The sequence below is a fragment of the Tachypleus tridentatus genome, chromosome 9, assembly GCF_004210375.1.
Source record: "Tachypleus tridentatus isolate NWPU-2018 chromosome 9, ASM421037v1, whole genome shotgun sequence".
Classification (NCBI taxonomy): Eukaryota; Metazoa; Arthropoda; class Merostomata; order Xiphosura; family Limulidae; genus Tachypleus; species Tachypleus tridentatus.
Genome location: NC_134833.1, coordinates 128,610,924 through 128,628,624, shown reverse-complemented (window position 1 = coordinate 128,628,624; position 17,701 = coordinate 128,610,924). Strand labels below are relative to the sequence as shown.

The following is a 17,701-nucleotide window of genomic DNA, read 5'->3' as shown; positions in this document are numbered from 1 at the left end:
CAACCGACTGGTAAGTATAATAAGTTTGAGTTAATAATATCGATAAACACAACCGACTGGTAAGTATAATAAGTTTGAGTTAATAATATCGATAAACACAACCGACTGGTAAGTATAATAAGTTTGAGTTAATAATATCGATAAACACAACCGACTGGTAAGTATAATAAGTTTGAGTTAATAATATCGATAAACACAACCGACTGGTAAGTATAATAAGTTTGAGTTAATAATATCGATAAACACAACCGACTGGTAAGTATAATAAGTTTGAGTTTATAATATCGATAAACACAACCGACTGGTAAGTATAATAAGTTTGAGTTAATAATATCGATAAACACAACCGACTGGTAAGTATAATAAGTTTGAGTTAATAATATCGATAAACACAACCGACTGGTAAGTATAATAAGTTTGAGTTAATAATATCGATAAACACAACCGACTGGTAAGTATAATAAGTTTGAGTTAATAATATCGATAAACACAACCGACTGGTAAGTATAATAAGTTTGAGTTAATAATATCGATAAACACAACCGACTGGTAAGTATAATAAGTTTGAGTTAATAATATCGATAAACACAACCGACTGGTTATCTGTATTTATACTGATGATGTCGTTGTGTTTCAATGTTCTACTCATTTAAACTAAACTAAAACTGTTCTAAAAATTTGAAATTTACGATAAACACTAGACTGTCAATACCTAAAATTATAACAGGCCATACTATGCAAAATAAATAATGTGTATTATTTTCAAGAAAGGACAGAACTTCAAAATTCTATAAATAGTGTGGATTATATTCTACACATTATTTCTACATCTATATCAAAACGGAAATGTTATCATTACTCTCAAGACACAAAGATGTATTTATAATTTTAACTCAAACATCACCACATCTTAAACATCTTGAATATAAAACATAACTGTTGAATATTTTGGAATAAGCTTTATCTGTTTGATACATTTATATTAAGATAAAAGCACATCTAAAAAACACCCAAAACAATAATATGAAACAAAGGTTTCACACACATTTGTTCTACAGACTAAACACACTGGGTGACTCAAACTTCTTTGGTATCTCCCACCTGTTCTTATTTTATTTCACCAAATAAACAAACTGATTAGATTCAACATTTAGGCCAATAGCCATTTCTTTTATGTTTAATTGTTCCCTTCCAACAAATACACATTTTTGAATAACAACAATATAATCACAGGCTTACTATCTTTTACAAAATAATACAACTAAATCAGAATAATAAAGCACAACTGATTAAAGAATTAACAAAATATTACACACAAATTTCTTTTCCTTTAATCATTTTTGTCAATCTTCTACCATTAAGTACACATCAGTATATGTATATATCAGCATGTGTATGCATGCATGTAGGATAATAGTAAGTACTGTAATATGCATTTTATAGGCATTTGTAAATATTTATCCTTTCATATTAACTTTTCTTAAGCCTTTGCCATCTTTGATCCTCAATTTTCTCTCTGCTTAATAGCTGGCTTTTAGCACGTAAGCATGTTAGAAATCCAACTATTTTGTTTCTTGGGCATATGATTCTATAATTTTCACATTTTTCTATTCAGTTATAGATTAGAGAGAAGGTAGACAGTCAAACACACCCACTACCAACTCTTACCAACAAATAATAGGACTGACTGTCACATTATAAACACCCTCTCTCCCATTTAAAAAGACAAGTACGTTAGGTGATGTGTATTCAAACCAATAACTCTTGGACAAAACATGGTGTGCTTTAATCACAATGCCATGCCAGACACCAAGAAACAAAAAAGCTCAACAAATCTTTTAAACAATGTATCTATAATTTTGTTAAGTTTTGTTTATTTGTTTTTGAATTTTGCACAAAGCTACTCGAGGGCTATCTGTGCTAGCCGTCCCTAATTTAGCAGTGTAAGACTAGAGGGAGAGCAGCTAGTCATCACCTCCCACTGCCAACACTTGGGCTACTCTTTTACCAACGAATAGTGGGATTGACCATCACATTTTAACACCCCCACGGCTAAAAGGGCGAGCATGTTTGGCACGACGGGGATACAAACCGCAACCCTCAGATTATGAATCGCACACCTGAACATGCTTAACCATGCGGGGCCTTCGTTAGATTTAAAAACTTACAAATTGTAAAACAAAGTGATATTTAGTTCTATTTTATGGTTTTTGACACCTCCAACTATAAAAATTCAGTTTTTAAAGTATCTGAGATGAATATAACTAAAAAATAAACCACAGACTTGCAGCTAAATATGAATTGTTGTTAAGTTTTATTCATACAGAAAGGAAGTAATTATTTGTACTAAAAAAAACAATCTAAACTGAAAGGCCAAAAGTTAATATTGGGGTTGGCAATTTTTATTATTAGAATTTATTTTGATAAAATTCATATCTAACCAAATCCTAAACTTAACATTTCTGATGGATGATGGAGATAAAACAATTCCTGAAAAAAATGTGTTGTAACCAAAAATACAATTAGCAGCAAAAGTACCCTAGCAGATCATTATATATATATCTTTATATTCTAAATATATAAGTACACTGCTTTAATTAGAAAATAATATTAACAATAGTTGAAAACAGATAAATTAGAAAATTATTACTGTACCAGGTGCCAATATGTAAAAGGATCATATCCAAATTCTTAAAATCAATGTCATATTTATAAAACAGAATGTAAGTACAAAGAAAATTACCTGCAAAATAAAATCTACTGAAAAATTTGCTTCATGATGTGCTAAAAACTTAGGTCCAAGAAATCTTGATGAAACTGAAATAGAAACCCTTATTACCTGAGCGCTTTTAAAATATGGGCCCTTCTTCTATTTCAGTTTTATCAAAAAAATTTGCTAGAAATTTAAAATGTAGTAATTTAGAAACAGTGGCTTTTTACCAGTTAAGACTTAAATTTTATTAGTAGATGAAGTTATCAAATTTACCTGTACTGGCTTTAGTGACTGAAGTTGAGGCTTTAAAGCATCTTTAATCCAGCGATAAACTTCAACAGTCAGTTGCTTTGTCTCTTCTCGGACATTTTTGTCTCTGTCTTCTAAGAGTTTTGGGATCCACTTCATTAGTGGCTTTATAGCAATGACTTTTGGACCAAATTGCCTAAACAATAGAAAAATAATTACTGTAGACAAAGTATAATGCTGTAACTGAAACTACAAATGCATTATTACTTTTAAAAGTTCATTTCATGAAACAGCTGTCAAATCATTAGCTGCTTTACACACATAATTATGTAGGATGTATCACATCTAACAGTATCTATACAGGCCACATTAAAATAAATTAAATAATTTAGTTTATGTTTTCTTAAAAACCAAGATACAAATACTACAATTTTCATATAAAGACATTAATTCAGAAATTAGAAGCATGACCTTTTAAATTAGCAAGCTGGAAATGTAAATACTTCTTTCAAGAAATGGCCTTTACTTCAATTTCTTTGTAGGTTCTCTTGAGACAAAACAAGATGAAATAAAAAAAGGGATACAATTTTAGCAAATCTACAGGTAATCTCAGAGATATACTTACTTTAAACTATCTCTTAAAGCAAAAATGCAGGCAGACACAACCTTTGGACTTTTATTTTCCAGTCCTTTCAAAAGCTCATCCTGCAAAAAGATAACTCAGCAAGTTTGTACAAGTATTAAAAGATACCAAATAATAGAAACATGTATTGTACCTCTTTAAAATTGTGCTCTCCATACTGTGATAATTTATATATATTAAAAAAACAAAAATCATAAGCAACAGAATATTTTGTTTTTAAGCTTTCACTTACATTTTTTCCTCAAAAGCCTTCAAGATAATACATACACATAACTTCCACATTCATAGTTTTCTTGAAAATTCTTTTTTCTAACAAACATTTAACTATTTACATATCCTGCACAATTTCTTCAGGAAGTTCTGAATGATTCTGAATTCAGAGCTCCTCAGATTACTTGTTTAAAACACCTATATACATAACATATTTTTGTGATATAATTGTCAAAAACTCATAAAATGGACTAACTATGGCTTTAAAGAAATCAAAATTACACAGTATTTTAAAGAAATCGTTTGTTCTGGCAACAAAATGAAAAAAATCAAAACTGTTTTGGATTTGAATTTAGAAAAAACAAAAGCTTGAGATAGTACAAAATCCTACGAAATATGATTGGATATTAATCTTGGGATGAATAATAGAAGAAAATCAGACAGCATTCTAAATCAGGAGAAACCTCATGTCATCATTAATTCACACATAATAGGTACAAAATCATCTAGTCCAGTGATGCTTTTTACTAGCTATTTAGATAATTGTAATACAAATAATCATTATTTAGTTTGAATAGACATCACAACCATTGATTATGTCATCACTATATGCCACAAGTGGTCACTGAAGTAACACAAACAGCAAGCATAATCCAAACAACAGTCTCGATGAAGGATGAGGATGTAAATCATTCTTGCATCACCATGTGCTGCATTCCCTTAAATGTCTTGTGACAGACAATCATGCAAAACTGTACATCTTTATTAAATTTTAAAAATGCAAACAAAATTGAAAATCTCCAAATTAAAGAAGATATCAGTAACCAGACAGGATAAATTTGACCAAAGCTACTACTTGTAATATCCCTGAAGCAAATCTAAGGAATACTCAAAATTCTGAAAGAGGTCAATCAAGTAACAAAAATATAATTTTGTAGGTAGAACAGAGTTCTTATGTTCAATTTATTCAGACATAAAACTAAACTTTCCAATAATGTTATATTTAACAGATGGAATATATTCAATCTTAATTAAAGAAATGTGCTTGGTTATATATGCACTTCTGAATCTACAAATCTTTGGATTTGTATTTATAATAAAATTTATATACACCTCCAAAATTTAAAATCTTAAAACTTAAATTCAACCATAAAAAAATAAATTACTTAATACATGTGACAAAAAACTACTTCAGTTTGAATTACATCAGTAAAAACAGGACTACTGAGGTAAAAATACTGCCAAATGGCAAGTAAAAACTATTTAGACTTTACCTGTACAATTTCTTGCTTTTCAATTTCTACAAACATGAGAACAATTTCAAGGGCCTGTTCCTTTGTTTTAGCTTTTGGGGCAACAAAACATTTGGAAACAATCCCACTCATCACTTCACCACATGTCCTAGTTAAGTAAAAGATGTTTCATACATTGACTTTAGTGACCTTATTCTAAATGAATGAAAAAAAATACTATTATTTAATTTTAATACACACCAATCCATAAAATATTCTTTATAAGTTTATGAATAAAATTATATTTTCCTCATATGCTTAAATAATTAACTTCATTTTTTCATGAATTTAAGAGTAGTTTTCAGTAACCAAACATTTTAAATATGGAAAATCATACACAACTCTTATCAATGTAAAGTTTCTGTTTAAAAAAAAAATTAGAATAACATGCTAACTAGTAGTGTATATTAATATTTTAAAAAAGGATTTGGTGATTTATGATGAAATACTTAGAATATTTTAGCCATATAGAGAAGACAAAATGTATTAAAGACTTACTACTGTTGTACAAGAACAAAGTTTAATTACTTTACAATATGATGCTAGTTTATTTCTTAAGTCCTAGCAACAATTTCACCAAAGTGGTAAAACGAGTTTTCAAATAGTAGTGAAAAACTACCTGCAAGATACTTGTGCTAGCCATCCTTAACTTCTAGTTGATAAACTAGAGGAAAGAAAGCTGACCAAACTCAATACCAATTCTTAGGATATTCTAATCAAATAGGATTTGAGTGTCTCTTATAATTCACAAAAGTAATGAACCTCATAAAAATGATTAACCTATAAATATTTTTAAATTTTGCCATTTGTGGGCAACTTGTATGTAACATAGGCCTGTAGAAGTGGTTAGGACACTTGAACTCTACTTGTATATAACAAATGTATTATATAAATACTTTATATATAACATGTCTTGGGATATTCATGTCATTTCAAAACCAAAGGAACCCACACAGGTTTATATTGCAAATCTCATGTATTATAACAAGGTTACTGTAAATTACAATTATAACCACATGTATACAACTTGTGAAAAAGAATGCCCATGACTATAAAATAACAGGAACTAGTTTATGCAGGGATGATATAACCATGTACCTTCCATGCCATAGGTAATCATAACGTGTAAAAATTCATTCTGTGAAATACATGCCAATTTAAAGTAACATGAACTTTACAATTAGGCAGAATATTGAAAGTCACTTTTAATGCACATAATGACTATTTTAAATGGAAACTTGCATAACTTGTCTTTTGATGCACTTTTCACTGGAATAAAACAAGTAAAAAAAGAAGATACTTCCACCAATTTTTAGTTATAAACATGTTTTCTGTAATACATCAGTAAACTCACTTATAAATAACCTGTCACATTAAAATAATAAAACAAATGGTTATAATATGATGAATGTTCCCCTACGTATGAAAATATGTTGTTATTGTAAATTAGAGGTAAAACCACCTGTAAAGTATCTAACAAGTCTCCATTTTGTTGACAAAAAATAAAAGCAGCAAGTGGCACATTTAATTAGGTTATCTGTGCATGCATATGAAACTTATGCAATTTCTTTGTGTGTTAAATACTTGTATGTTTGTGCCTAAAGTTTTTTTATAAAAAAACAAGCTCAAAAAATGAAGAGGGGGGTCAATTTTAAACCTATTCACTCGGGCTTTCTTCACACCCAAAAATTATACACACAATTCTTACCTACAATAATTTTTTATTTAACTGTACTGATGACATTTACCAAAATTATTAGTCAAAAACGTGGGTAAAAAAGAATAAAATTTGAAAAAAACAACAAAAAACCACAAAGTATTAAATCTGATATTCTACACACGATATGTCCATTTAAAATAGAATGATTTAGGTAATGCAGAAACCATACACATTACCTAATATTATACTCGACTACTCTAATTGTCTAGAGAGGGACAAGGCTACTGCAAAACAAAGCAACTATAACAAATTCACTATTATACATTTATTTTAGTATTGATATTTTAGTTAAATATATTTAGAAATGTATGTAACTTGTATTTTGAAGTTCTCACCTATTCACTAAATTTGTAGACATTTCTCGAGCATAAGAATCAACAACATATGTTTTGGAAAAGCACTAGCACAACTTCAAACATTGTTGCCAACTGAAGTTTTGAAAACCCGACCCTAAAAGTTTATAAATCAACTTGCCAAGAGACAGTTTTATCTTGTCGGTTTGCAACAGTTGGTATACAAGTCTTCGAAGTTAGATACTTTACAAGGAATGTTTATAGATTTTGAACATTACAAATGGTTAAATTTAGTGAATTAATGTCAAATGTTAGTATTTCTATGAGGACATTAGGTATCTTAGTAAGTGACATGAGGCCAGCCAAGAACAGAGTTAATTAACTAGCCATTAAGCAAAGTGTAATAATATCAACCTAGAATTAATTCACTCATTGTGAACCATCACTAAAATATTCAGTTCCATACCAGAAAGAAGACTCAGTATTGTTTGTAAAACTTTTGTATATAAATCATTATTTGTAATAAACAGTAATTATAAATTGTACAGTTCTTTGTATATTAAAATAGGTGTTAAGAAAAATGTGCATATCAATCTTGTTGGTAAATATCATTAACTTAATATGTAACCATTTAATTAACTTTAAATCTAAATCATAATACTTAACATTATAAACTGGAAACTCATCCAGGATAGATAAGAAATAACCAAAACGAATAAATATATTCTGTGAAATGCCTTACACAGAAAACAAAAACCACTGGTCAAAATATTTCAGAAAAATATTAACTCTACCAATTTGAATAAATTTATCCTTCAGTTCAACATTAGTTTTTGAACTATTGCTCTTTTTACCAAGCATTTAATTTGTATGTCTTCTTAAAAGTGCAGAATTAACATGAATAAAAAGAGGTTGTAAAAGTCGTATGCTGTAAGTATACATTCATAATTTCAGTAATTTTGTATTACAGGTCCAGGGGTAGAAATATTCTAAATTTTCAGTAGGACACATGTCCTGCTGGACAGTGAAACTTGCCAGACATTTGAAATTTTAGCAGGACACCTCAAAATTGTCACCGGACATTACCAAAAATAAGAAATCAAGTAGAAACAATTATTATATAAAACAATCATTTTGTTTATGGCACTGAAACATTATTTCAAAGCAAGTGGCAACAAGCCTTGTATCCATTAAAAATGACACATCAATCAAACTGGTAGATTTAGTCATCCAGCATTAAGACATCAGCTGATGTAGACCCAGTATTTCTATTGTCTCTACGTAACAATTTTACCTATAAAGATGGTAGTTTCTTCAGCCACAGATTGAGCAACTGTCTTTTTTGTGGCACTTTTTGAGCCTCTGGCCCTTGTCTGACTACTAATAGCAATCACCTTTCCTCTATGTAACCGCTTGCCAGTTTGTTCACATGTTGTGAGCTCTTTAACAATTTTCTGGGATCTCTCAACATGATTCAGATATCCAGCTTCTCTTTGCAAACAGCAAGTTTGTCAGAAACAATGTTCACAGTAGCAGAATTGTCTTGCATTTTGAGGCTAAGAGATGTCAAAACAGGCAGAACTGCCAAATAGTATGTCCATGTACAGGATGAATTTAAGGCTTGTCAAAATACTGTATAATTCTGCAGCTTTCTGTCCACGTTCCCCTTTATCATGCAGCTTTACTTGATACAAATGCTCTGCTAAAGCTGGCCAGTTATGAGAAACTGACTGCAGAGAGTGCTCTTTGCAGGCCACCCACTGGGTTTCTGTCCCTTTTGTTGGCTTTACCAGCTTCTTTGAGGCCAGCCCAGTTCTGTGGCAAATTGTCATAAAACTTCCATAGGTTTTCTAAAAAGGTTTGGATACTATCAAGGTAAGGGATGTCCTTGATGATCTTCTTAATTGCAAGTTTCAATCTGTGACTAACACAGTGGATCCCTATCAAATAAGGTTTTTGTGCCTTCAATCTGTTGACAAGTCCTTTATTTGTGCCAAAATTGACAGCTGCCCCATCAGCTGTAAGGCATACAATTGGTTCAAGCCAGTCGGGAAACTTGCCACATATGGACAATGTTGCAAGTATAAAACAAACATTAGTACCCAATATTAGTTACTTTCTGCAAAAAAATGTAAATTTGTACTTTGGAAAATTCAATTGCTCCACTGTCTATTACGCTAGTTGTGCTAGGTTAAGCTCCAATTCTGTCAGTGGTAAATACATGGTTCTTGGTTTAAATCAATTCAAAAATTCTTGAGTTTTCACTGATGTATATTAATAATGGAATGGCAATGTAAACCTGAATTAAAACACAAATGTACATGAAATATTGTCCATTTTGATTTTTCTTAACTAAGAATTCAGGATAAATCCAGAAAATTCTCATCCCAGGTAATTAAGAAACCTTTACCTGAACTAAGTGCCTTCTCAATTGACTGCAGACACAGGAAATGGGTTACTGGGTAACAGTCACTGTCCAAGTATCTTACATACACTATCTTCTGCTCAATGTTGGCAGAGTCTGTTGAGCCATCAGTCATAATGCCAAGAATAATGAGGTGTGCAGATGAGATCTGACATTAATTTTAATTGTTTCTGCAATATACTTCATAAAGATAACTGCTTGTTTGTCATTGGCATAATGTTCTGTTAAATTCATACCAAAGTTGTGCTCCTGCAGCAACAGAAGCTCTTGAAAAATTGCTGAATGGTTTAGCATTCAAAGCCATATAAAGGGCAGTCCTAAACAGCACAAGCAAATGATCTTTCTCAGTCTGGTTAAGTTTGCTCAATTCTTTTATCATGGGAGTTAAATCAGATGTTTCTTTTGCTGTCACAACTTGACAACTTAGACTGTGGGTGCAACTGTTTTCATGCTCCTTAACAGCACTTGCTCTCAGGTTGGAAGATCCTGTTATGAAGGTGTTCTTTTGCCTTCCACTACTTTGGTAATATTCCTGACAAATTGAGCAAAACATCAGTCTGGTAGCATTATTATACTTCAACCATGGTTGGCCTCTATTCCATTCATCATGGAAACGACAAGTAGGCTTAGCATCAGTACTAGCAGTAACAGTTTTTGCTTTAACACTTGGGCTTGGGTCAACAAGCTTGGGTGTTTTCACTCAGGGTTCCATAGTATTGTCTTTTGATTCATTAGTCTTGCTTGTGAAGCCAAATTGAAATAGATCACGAGACTTTCCCGGTTTTTTTGCTATCAGACGCCATGGTCAGATCGTTGTGAATGTTTGGCAGTCACGTGACTATCCAGGACGGCACGGATAAGGCAACCTAAAAAGCGCATTTTGTGAGCATCCACGACAGTTTTTTAAAGTTTGCTTGTTTTTTTTTTTTTTTAAATTAAATCTTAAATATTGTAAGATTTATTTTCCACTCATTATAGAATATACTTGTAAGCAAAATCTTTGGGCTGTGCATACACAGCTTTTGCCTCACTTATTTTTGAGGGGACGATGTATTTGTGTCCGATACGTTAGGAATATGACCACTGGTCACGACGTCCGGTGATAGATGGGAAAGTGCTAGTCAAACTTGATATTTAACAGATATGTCTGGCTTTAAATAGAAAATATCGAACCCTGAAGTCTAATCAACACTTTCAAATTTTGATTAATTTTAAAAATGTTAGACCCCATAACCTCTTGAATTACAGTGCACTTATGATCAAAATTCCTCTCTAAAAGACTTGAGCTATTGATAATTCAAATGTTTAATATGATTGTCTAGTTTTCTGGTGTTTTACCAAATGATGTTGCAGAAATACCATTTCTTCTTATCCTCTATTCTAAATTTTCCATTAAAGTACAGAATAACAGTGGTAATTTTAATACCTTTCAGCAATTACTACTAATGTGAAATTTCATATACTAATATATGAATTATGCTTTAGGTACAGTGTTTGTCATTTCTTTCATGAGTATCAGCTCTATCCAGGGTATCTTCAAATAGAAATGGAAGCTGATTTTATACCAAAACACATTTTCGTGATGTAGGAGCAAACAAACTACTGTTCTAAGTGCAACAAAAGCACTTTGAAACACGTATGAACCTGAAATCAATACTAGTCATTCATTCCAATCAAAGAAGCAGGAATAACTTAAAAATGAAAAAGACTTACTTTCCTGCACATCCAGCATTTTCTACAAAGGCTAACACAGCAGCCAATCCTTTTTCTTGTGCAACTGCATTGTTATCAGTAACAAACTTTTTTAGAAGGCCCAGATACTTGCTGAACTCAGGACTTTTTGGATCAACCTGCTGTGTAAAAATCTTGGCAGCTTCTTCAAATCCACTTACCCTAGCCTTCCATTGCTGAAGAGGAGGAAATCATAATTAGGTGAAAAATGTTTTTTAAATAAGTTATCAAACACTTTGCTATGATAAAAAAGTACCACACGTAATACAAACTAACACATTTCCAATCACAGTTAGTTGATTGGTTGATTTAGTGTTTTATGGCACAAAGCAGTTAGGCTACCTGCGCCAAACGTCCGGTCAAAAGTTAAAAATAGTGTAATAACATTCATAAAAGGAAATGAAGGTAAAACATAAACAGCATGGAAAAACAAACAGCATAAAACCAATGTTGACATCTATTCTACAATGTTAAGAGAGAAACCAGAGTAAGAGAAGATGTAAAAGACTTTCTGTAGCAAAATGGTAATTATCATAACCCACCAGGAAGACCAACAGGTAAGTACAAGAACCACCGTCAGTCACCTGAAGTTGGCCTTTCCAGTCCTGGTTCCAGGTTATGTGTCATTATGGCCATTATCAAAAGGTAAAGTAATAAAAGTTTTAAAAGACGTGTAGCAAAATTGTAATAATAACTCGCCAGGACGACTAACGGGTAGTTCAAACAGCAGTGTTAAATCACCTGAAGTTGACCTTTCCAGTCCTGGTGTCAAGTGTTTTAATGTTATGGCCATTTTCCAATTTCAAATTGAACTAGAGAGATTGTGACTCTTAAAAGGGAACCATAATAAAAAAGGTTTAATGAATAAATATAAAACACTTAAATGACATTAAAAAGATTAATGGCCATTAAAAAAACTAAAAACTTTATCAAGGCAGACAGTGCCACCATCACCAACAACACTGTCTAATGTCATGGAGAAACCTTGGGACAGAACATGTTTAAAATAGTGCCGTCAATGGCAAGAAAGTAAAATTTGGCTTACAGTGATCTGAGTGTTACACAAACTACACATTGGTGCATCAGTTCCAGATAAAAGAAAATGATGAGTTAAAAACTGTGACCAATGCATAGTCTAGTCAGAACAACTTCCTCCTTCCTATCCTTACAGAAACAAGATGGCCAAAGTCTAATATAGAGTTTTATTTGGAAAAGCTTGTCGCGTTGCTAACTCCAAGTCGACTGCTAGCTGGCACGAAGCCAAGCCTTGAATACAGGACCATAGTCCATGTATGGAATAGGCACAGCGGTGATAGTATCAGAGCAGATAGATTTAGATGCCGTGTCTGCAAGCTCGTTCCGTAAATACCAAAGTGGTCTGGTATCCAGAAAAACTGGATAGAAGTAGATGTTAATGAGAAATGGGCCAGTCAGTTTTAAATATCATTGAGAACAGGGTGTGACCCAACATGAAGCGATTCCAGGGCCAGTAGAGAACTAAGAGTCAGTATAAGTAGTGCAGTTGGAGTACTGCTTAGCATCAATATGATCCAGGACAAGAGAAATGGCGTACAGTTCAGCAGTGAACACAGAAACTGTAGAGGGGATTCTGCATGCAACCACTGAACCACAACAAACCATGGCAGAGCCCACAGAGTCACCTGATTGGGAACCATCCATATAAATTGGAATAGAAAGATTGTTCGAAAAATTCTCAGTAAAAGATGGTACTTCCAATCGGGAGTATCGACCTTTCTCAGATGACTTAAAGAAAAGTCACATTTGGGGACTGTAATAAGCCATGGTGGGATGGGCTGACCAGTGGATTCTACAATGTTATCCAAGGACAGACCCAATTCATCCAATTGCGCCTGGACACAAAGGCCAAAATGAACAATGGCAGATAGTCTGTTTTGAAAAAGTATGGCCCACCGAGGAAGGAAAACACATCCCCAGGTAGGATGCTTTGGTAAGGAACGAAGTTTCGAAGAATATAGTAAAGACAGTTGCAAATAGCGAAGGTGCAAAGGAGGTTCATGAGATTCTACATATAAGCTCTGAACTGGGGAGGTGCAGAGTCAAAGTCCTTGATGATGAATGAGGTCCAGCATCTTTAAGGCCGAGGGTCTGGCAGAGCCATAGACCAGTGATCATTGTCGAATTTCGATCGAATAAAAGTACGATATATCTTTAGCACAGAACACTGATCTGCTCCCCAACTGGTCGTAGAGAGGATATGAAGAATGTTCAGTACTCTTGTGTATTTGACCCGTAGCTGCTTTAAGTGTGGTATAAAGGTCAGCTTATGGTCAAAGATAAGCCCCAAGAACTTGATCTCAGGGACCACAGGCAGCAAAACTTCACCAATATTGGGTTCAGGATCAAGGTGAATACCCCATTGGCAGTAAAAGTGCATGCAAATGGTTTTAGAGAGAGAAAAATTGAAGTCATTTGCTATGGTCCACCTTAGTACATGATCAAGGGCAGTTTGTAGTTGCCATTCAATATATCTCATGTTCAATGACTGACACGAGATGTGAAAGTCATCGACATAAAGCCCGTTTGCATCAGTGAGAGGGAGTTGTTCAGTGACAGCATTAATCTTTATACTGAAAAGTGTAACACTCAAAACACAGCCCTAACGGATCCCAAGTTCCTGTAGAAAAGAATGGGAAAGTGTCGAACCCACATGAACTTGGAATCTCCTGTCCATTAAAAAATTTTTAATAAAAAGGGATAAATGGCCATGTTACCCACACATATGGAGGTCCCGCAAAAAGCCATACCTCCATGTTGTGTCATAAGCCTTCTCAATGTCAAAGAATATTGATACAAGATGTTGTCATTTGAGAAAGGCTTTTCTGATTGACGTTTCAAGTCCAATTAGGTGGTCCATGGTGGAGTGCTGACGTCGGAACTCACACTGGGTGGGTGAGAGGAGGTTGTTTGATTCAAGGAACCAAACAAGACAAGCATTAACAATCCTCTCTGAGGTTTTACAGAGACAGCTCATCAAAGCAATTGGATGGTAGTTTGAAGGAATCTTGGGATCTTTCTAAGGCTTAGAGAAAGGTAAGATAATAGCCTGATGCCAGGCATTAGGAAAGACATTCTCCTGCCAGATCCAGTTAAAAACAATTAGGAGAATATGAAAAAAATCAGGAGATAGATAGTGCAGCATGTCATAGTGCATGTACATCATCTGATCCAACAGATGTACTGCCAGACTGATGAAAGGCCAGTTTCAGTTTCACCAGTGTAAAGAGATAGTCAGTTCGAAAGGAAAGAGATGAACACTCTGCCCGAGTCTTGATGGCCATGAAGGTGGAGGAACAAGAAGTGCTAGATACCCAGCAAAAGCTTTCACCTAGAGTATCGGCGATGCTCTGGACATCAGCTACTTCTTGGCCATCAAAGAGTAAGATTGAGAGGGGGACAAAATTATAGTGCCCACCGACCTTTCAAACCCCGGCCTATATGATCTTGGAACTGGTGGTAGAAGATATGCCAGTTGTGAACTTATCCTTCTGGCTCTGACCTCTTACCCGCTGGAAATAGATGTGGTTTGAAAGTGTGGGATTATCTACGGAAAGTATCCCAGGCCCGTTTTTGAGCCTTCAGTGCCATGTGGCAGACAAGATTCCACCACGGAAGAGGATATAGTGGAAAACATGTCGAGGTTTTAGGAATACACTGAGCAGCTGCTTGTATAATACAGTCAGTTACTGCTGCCACAGTTATTGCAGTCATCTATTGATGGCTTACAGGCGATGGCAGGATCAAGTTGTGCAAGAGCAATGAAAGAGGGCCAGTTTGCCTGATCCAGCATCCACCAGGGCATGCAGTTCAGGTGGCATTGACCCCAGCCAGTCTCTCTCAAAATTATAGGAAAATGGATCACTGCCTTGTAAATTATTGTCAACCCTCCATGAAAAATGGGAGAATAATAAAGGGGAACAAACAGAGATTAATAAAAGTAAAGAACTGACTAGGTGTGTGAATATAAGTAGAAGAACCAGTATTTAAAAGAGAAAGGGTGTGATCAGAGAGCATATGCTCTACAGAGTGACCCCCTCCTGTCAATAACAGCACTTCCCCAGAAGGGATGATGTCCTGGGCATTGACCCCAGCCAGTCTCTCTCAAAATTATAGGAAAATGGATCACAGCCTCGTAAATTATTGTCAACCCTCCATGAAAAATGGGAGAATAATAAAGGGGAACAAACAGAGATTAATAAAAGTAAAGAACTGACTAGGTGTGTGAATATAAGTGGAAGAACCAGTATTTAAAAGAGAAAGGTGTGATCAGAGAGCATATGCTCTACAGAGTGACCCCCTCCTGTCAATAACAGCACTTCCCCAAAGGGATGATGTCCATTAAAGTCCCCCAGGATTAGAAAGGGAGACAGCAACTGTTCAATGAGAGCATCAAGGTATGATTGATCATATGTCTCTCTAGGTGACAGGTAGAGAGAACAGACAGTGATGGTATGACCCAAGGAAGCACAGATGGCTACAGCCTCCAAGGGTGTGTTGAGTGACAAAGACAGGGTGGGCACATGCTGATCAACTAATAGTGTCACCCCTCTATGTACTCGTCCATCATACAGCCTGTCATTTCTGTGCAGAGAAAACTGGTGAAAGGTGACTGTATCAGCATATTTTTAGAAATGTTTCTTGTAAAGAAAGACATACAGGATGGTAGGAAGCAATCAGTGTTTTGATATCATCCAAATTAGAATGTAAACCTTGACAGTTCCATTGTATAAAGGTGGCCATTTTTAATGATGTGTAGGCAAATTGGCTGGAGAACCCTTCTGTTTATGACCCCATCTTTTTTCCTTAATGTCCTTATTCGAGGGAGGTCTATCAACCTCCATGGATCCTGCCCTGGGTTGAGTGGGCAGGTTTTTGTTGTTGGAAGGGGATTCCAGTGACTGAGGATGCAAATGAATGATTATTTTGCAACTTGGGGTTGAAGAAAAAGATGTATCTGAAGAAATGCCTGTACCTGGAACCAGAGGATGTGGATCATGGGGTTTGTTGGAATGTATGGAAGGAACAGAGATGGGTGTAGAAGTTGATTCATCAACTTTTTTGACCATAGAAGCTAAAAGACTTTTCATTTGTTTTGAGAATGATTTTTTTGGAGGCACAGAGAGATCTCTCTGCACTCCCACTGTAGTTGTAGAACAAAGTGCAGCAGCATGTGTCCGAGATGAAGTGGTGGACAGCAATTTCCGAGCCTCAGAATAAGTAACGTTATGAGTCGTTTTCAAATGCTGCACCTCTTTTTTTCTCCAACCATTTAAGGCAAGAACGAAAGTAGGAAGGGTGAGAACCATTGCAATTGACACAATCTGGGTCTGTTTCACATTCAAAGGCATCGTGGTCCTTGCCACCACAAGGAGCACATCAGGGAACCCCGACATGATGTCTTTGAGAGGCCGAACCTCTGACGATGGAAACATCGGAGGGGGTTTGGAATGTACAGCCGTACCTTGCAATTTATATAACCTACTTTGATGGTGGCAGGTGCACGTGGTGATGTAAATGTCAAAACGAGGATATTTGTCAGCAGTGTAACTCCATCTTTGCGAGTGGAGAAACCAGCGAGAATCTCCTATTCGGGATGTTCCTCAAATCCCACTCAATAATAACTCCTCGTGATGAATTCAAGGTAGCATGAGGGGTCACCTCAACAGATACATCTCCAATTGTCTTGGAATTCAAGGAGTTCACTGTGTTGGGATGTGGATGTTTCAACCAATATGTCTCCAGATCGAAGCTTCTTTACTGACTTTGGAGAGCCAGCAAGTCCCTCCAGTCCCTTGTGAATAAAAAATGGGGCATTTGCCTTAAAGCTTTTCTGAAAGAGTATGAAAGATGATAAAATGAGGTACAACTGGTGGTACAGATGTCGAAGATTGCTGATCAGGGTGTTCAAGACATGGTCATTTACCTGTTGACTCTTTTTTCACTATTTTCTTTAAAATTTTTTGTAGAAGGATCCACAGGAAAAAAAGAAAATTTCGGTGCCCACTGACCTCACACACCATGGACCCCTACAAGGGAATGCACTACAATGTCATGCAAGGACACTGCAGCAATGCCAGGGTTTCGTGAGCACTATACCCAAATACCAGCATCAGACACAATGTCCACAACCCCCATTGAGAACTTCCAATACTGGTACTTAGTTGACCAGCCCAAGTGGACCAACTGATTGACCCAAGGGGGGGGTTCACACAAAGACTGCCCGTCTACAGGAAGTCAAGGCCAAAGTGGTGTGTTAGGGTTGGACCCCTCAACCACCAGAATCCTCTCCTCCTCTTCATGGGTCACCACACACGGCAAACACGTGGGTGGATGCTTAGATTCCAGAGGAGGTAACCTGAAAGAACAGAACCTTCCCCGAGAGTCCC

General features: G+C 35.1%; 1 protein-coding gene across 4 annotated transcripts in view; it reads right to left on the bottom strand.

Moving 5' to 3' along the window:
• Positions 1–17,701, bottom strand: part of msps (msps cytoskeleton-associated protein 5) — a 95,697-nt gene that overhangs the window by 61,788 nt on the left and 16,208 nt on the right. For all 4 annotated transcript variants that reach the window (XR_013014556.1, XM_076457191.1, XM_076457190.1 and 1 more), the window contains 4 exons: positions 11,259–11,452; positions 5,090–5,216; positions 3,588–3,667; positions 2,987–3,158 (listed from right to left, as the gene is read on the bottom strand). Coding sequence is in view for 3 of the 4 variants with exons in the window: in XM_076457191.1 (XP_076313306.1) it covers positions 2,987–3,158; positions 3,588–3,667; positions 5,090–5,216; positions 11,259–11,452 (573 nt within the window). In the remaining variant the exon portion in view is untranslated. The remainder of the gene's footprint in view (positions 1–2,986; positions 3,159–3,587; positions 3,668–5,089; positions 5,217–11,258; positions 11,453–17,701) is intronic.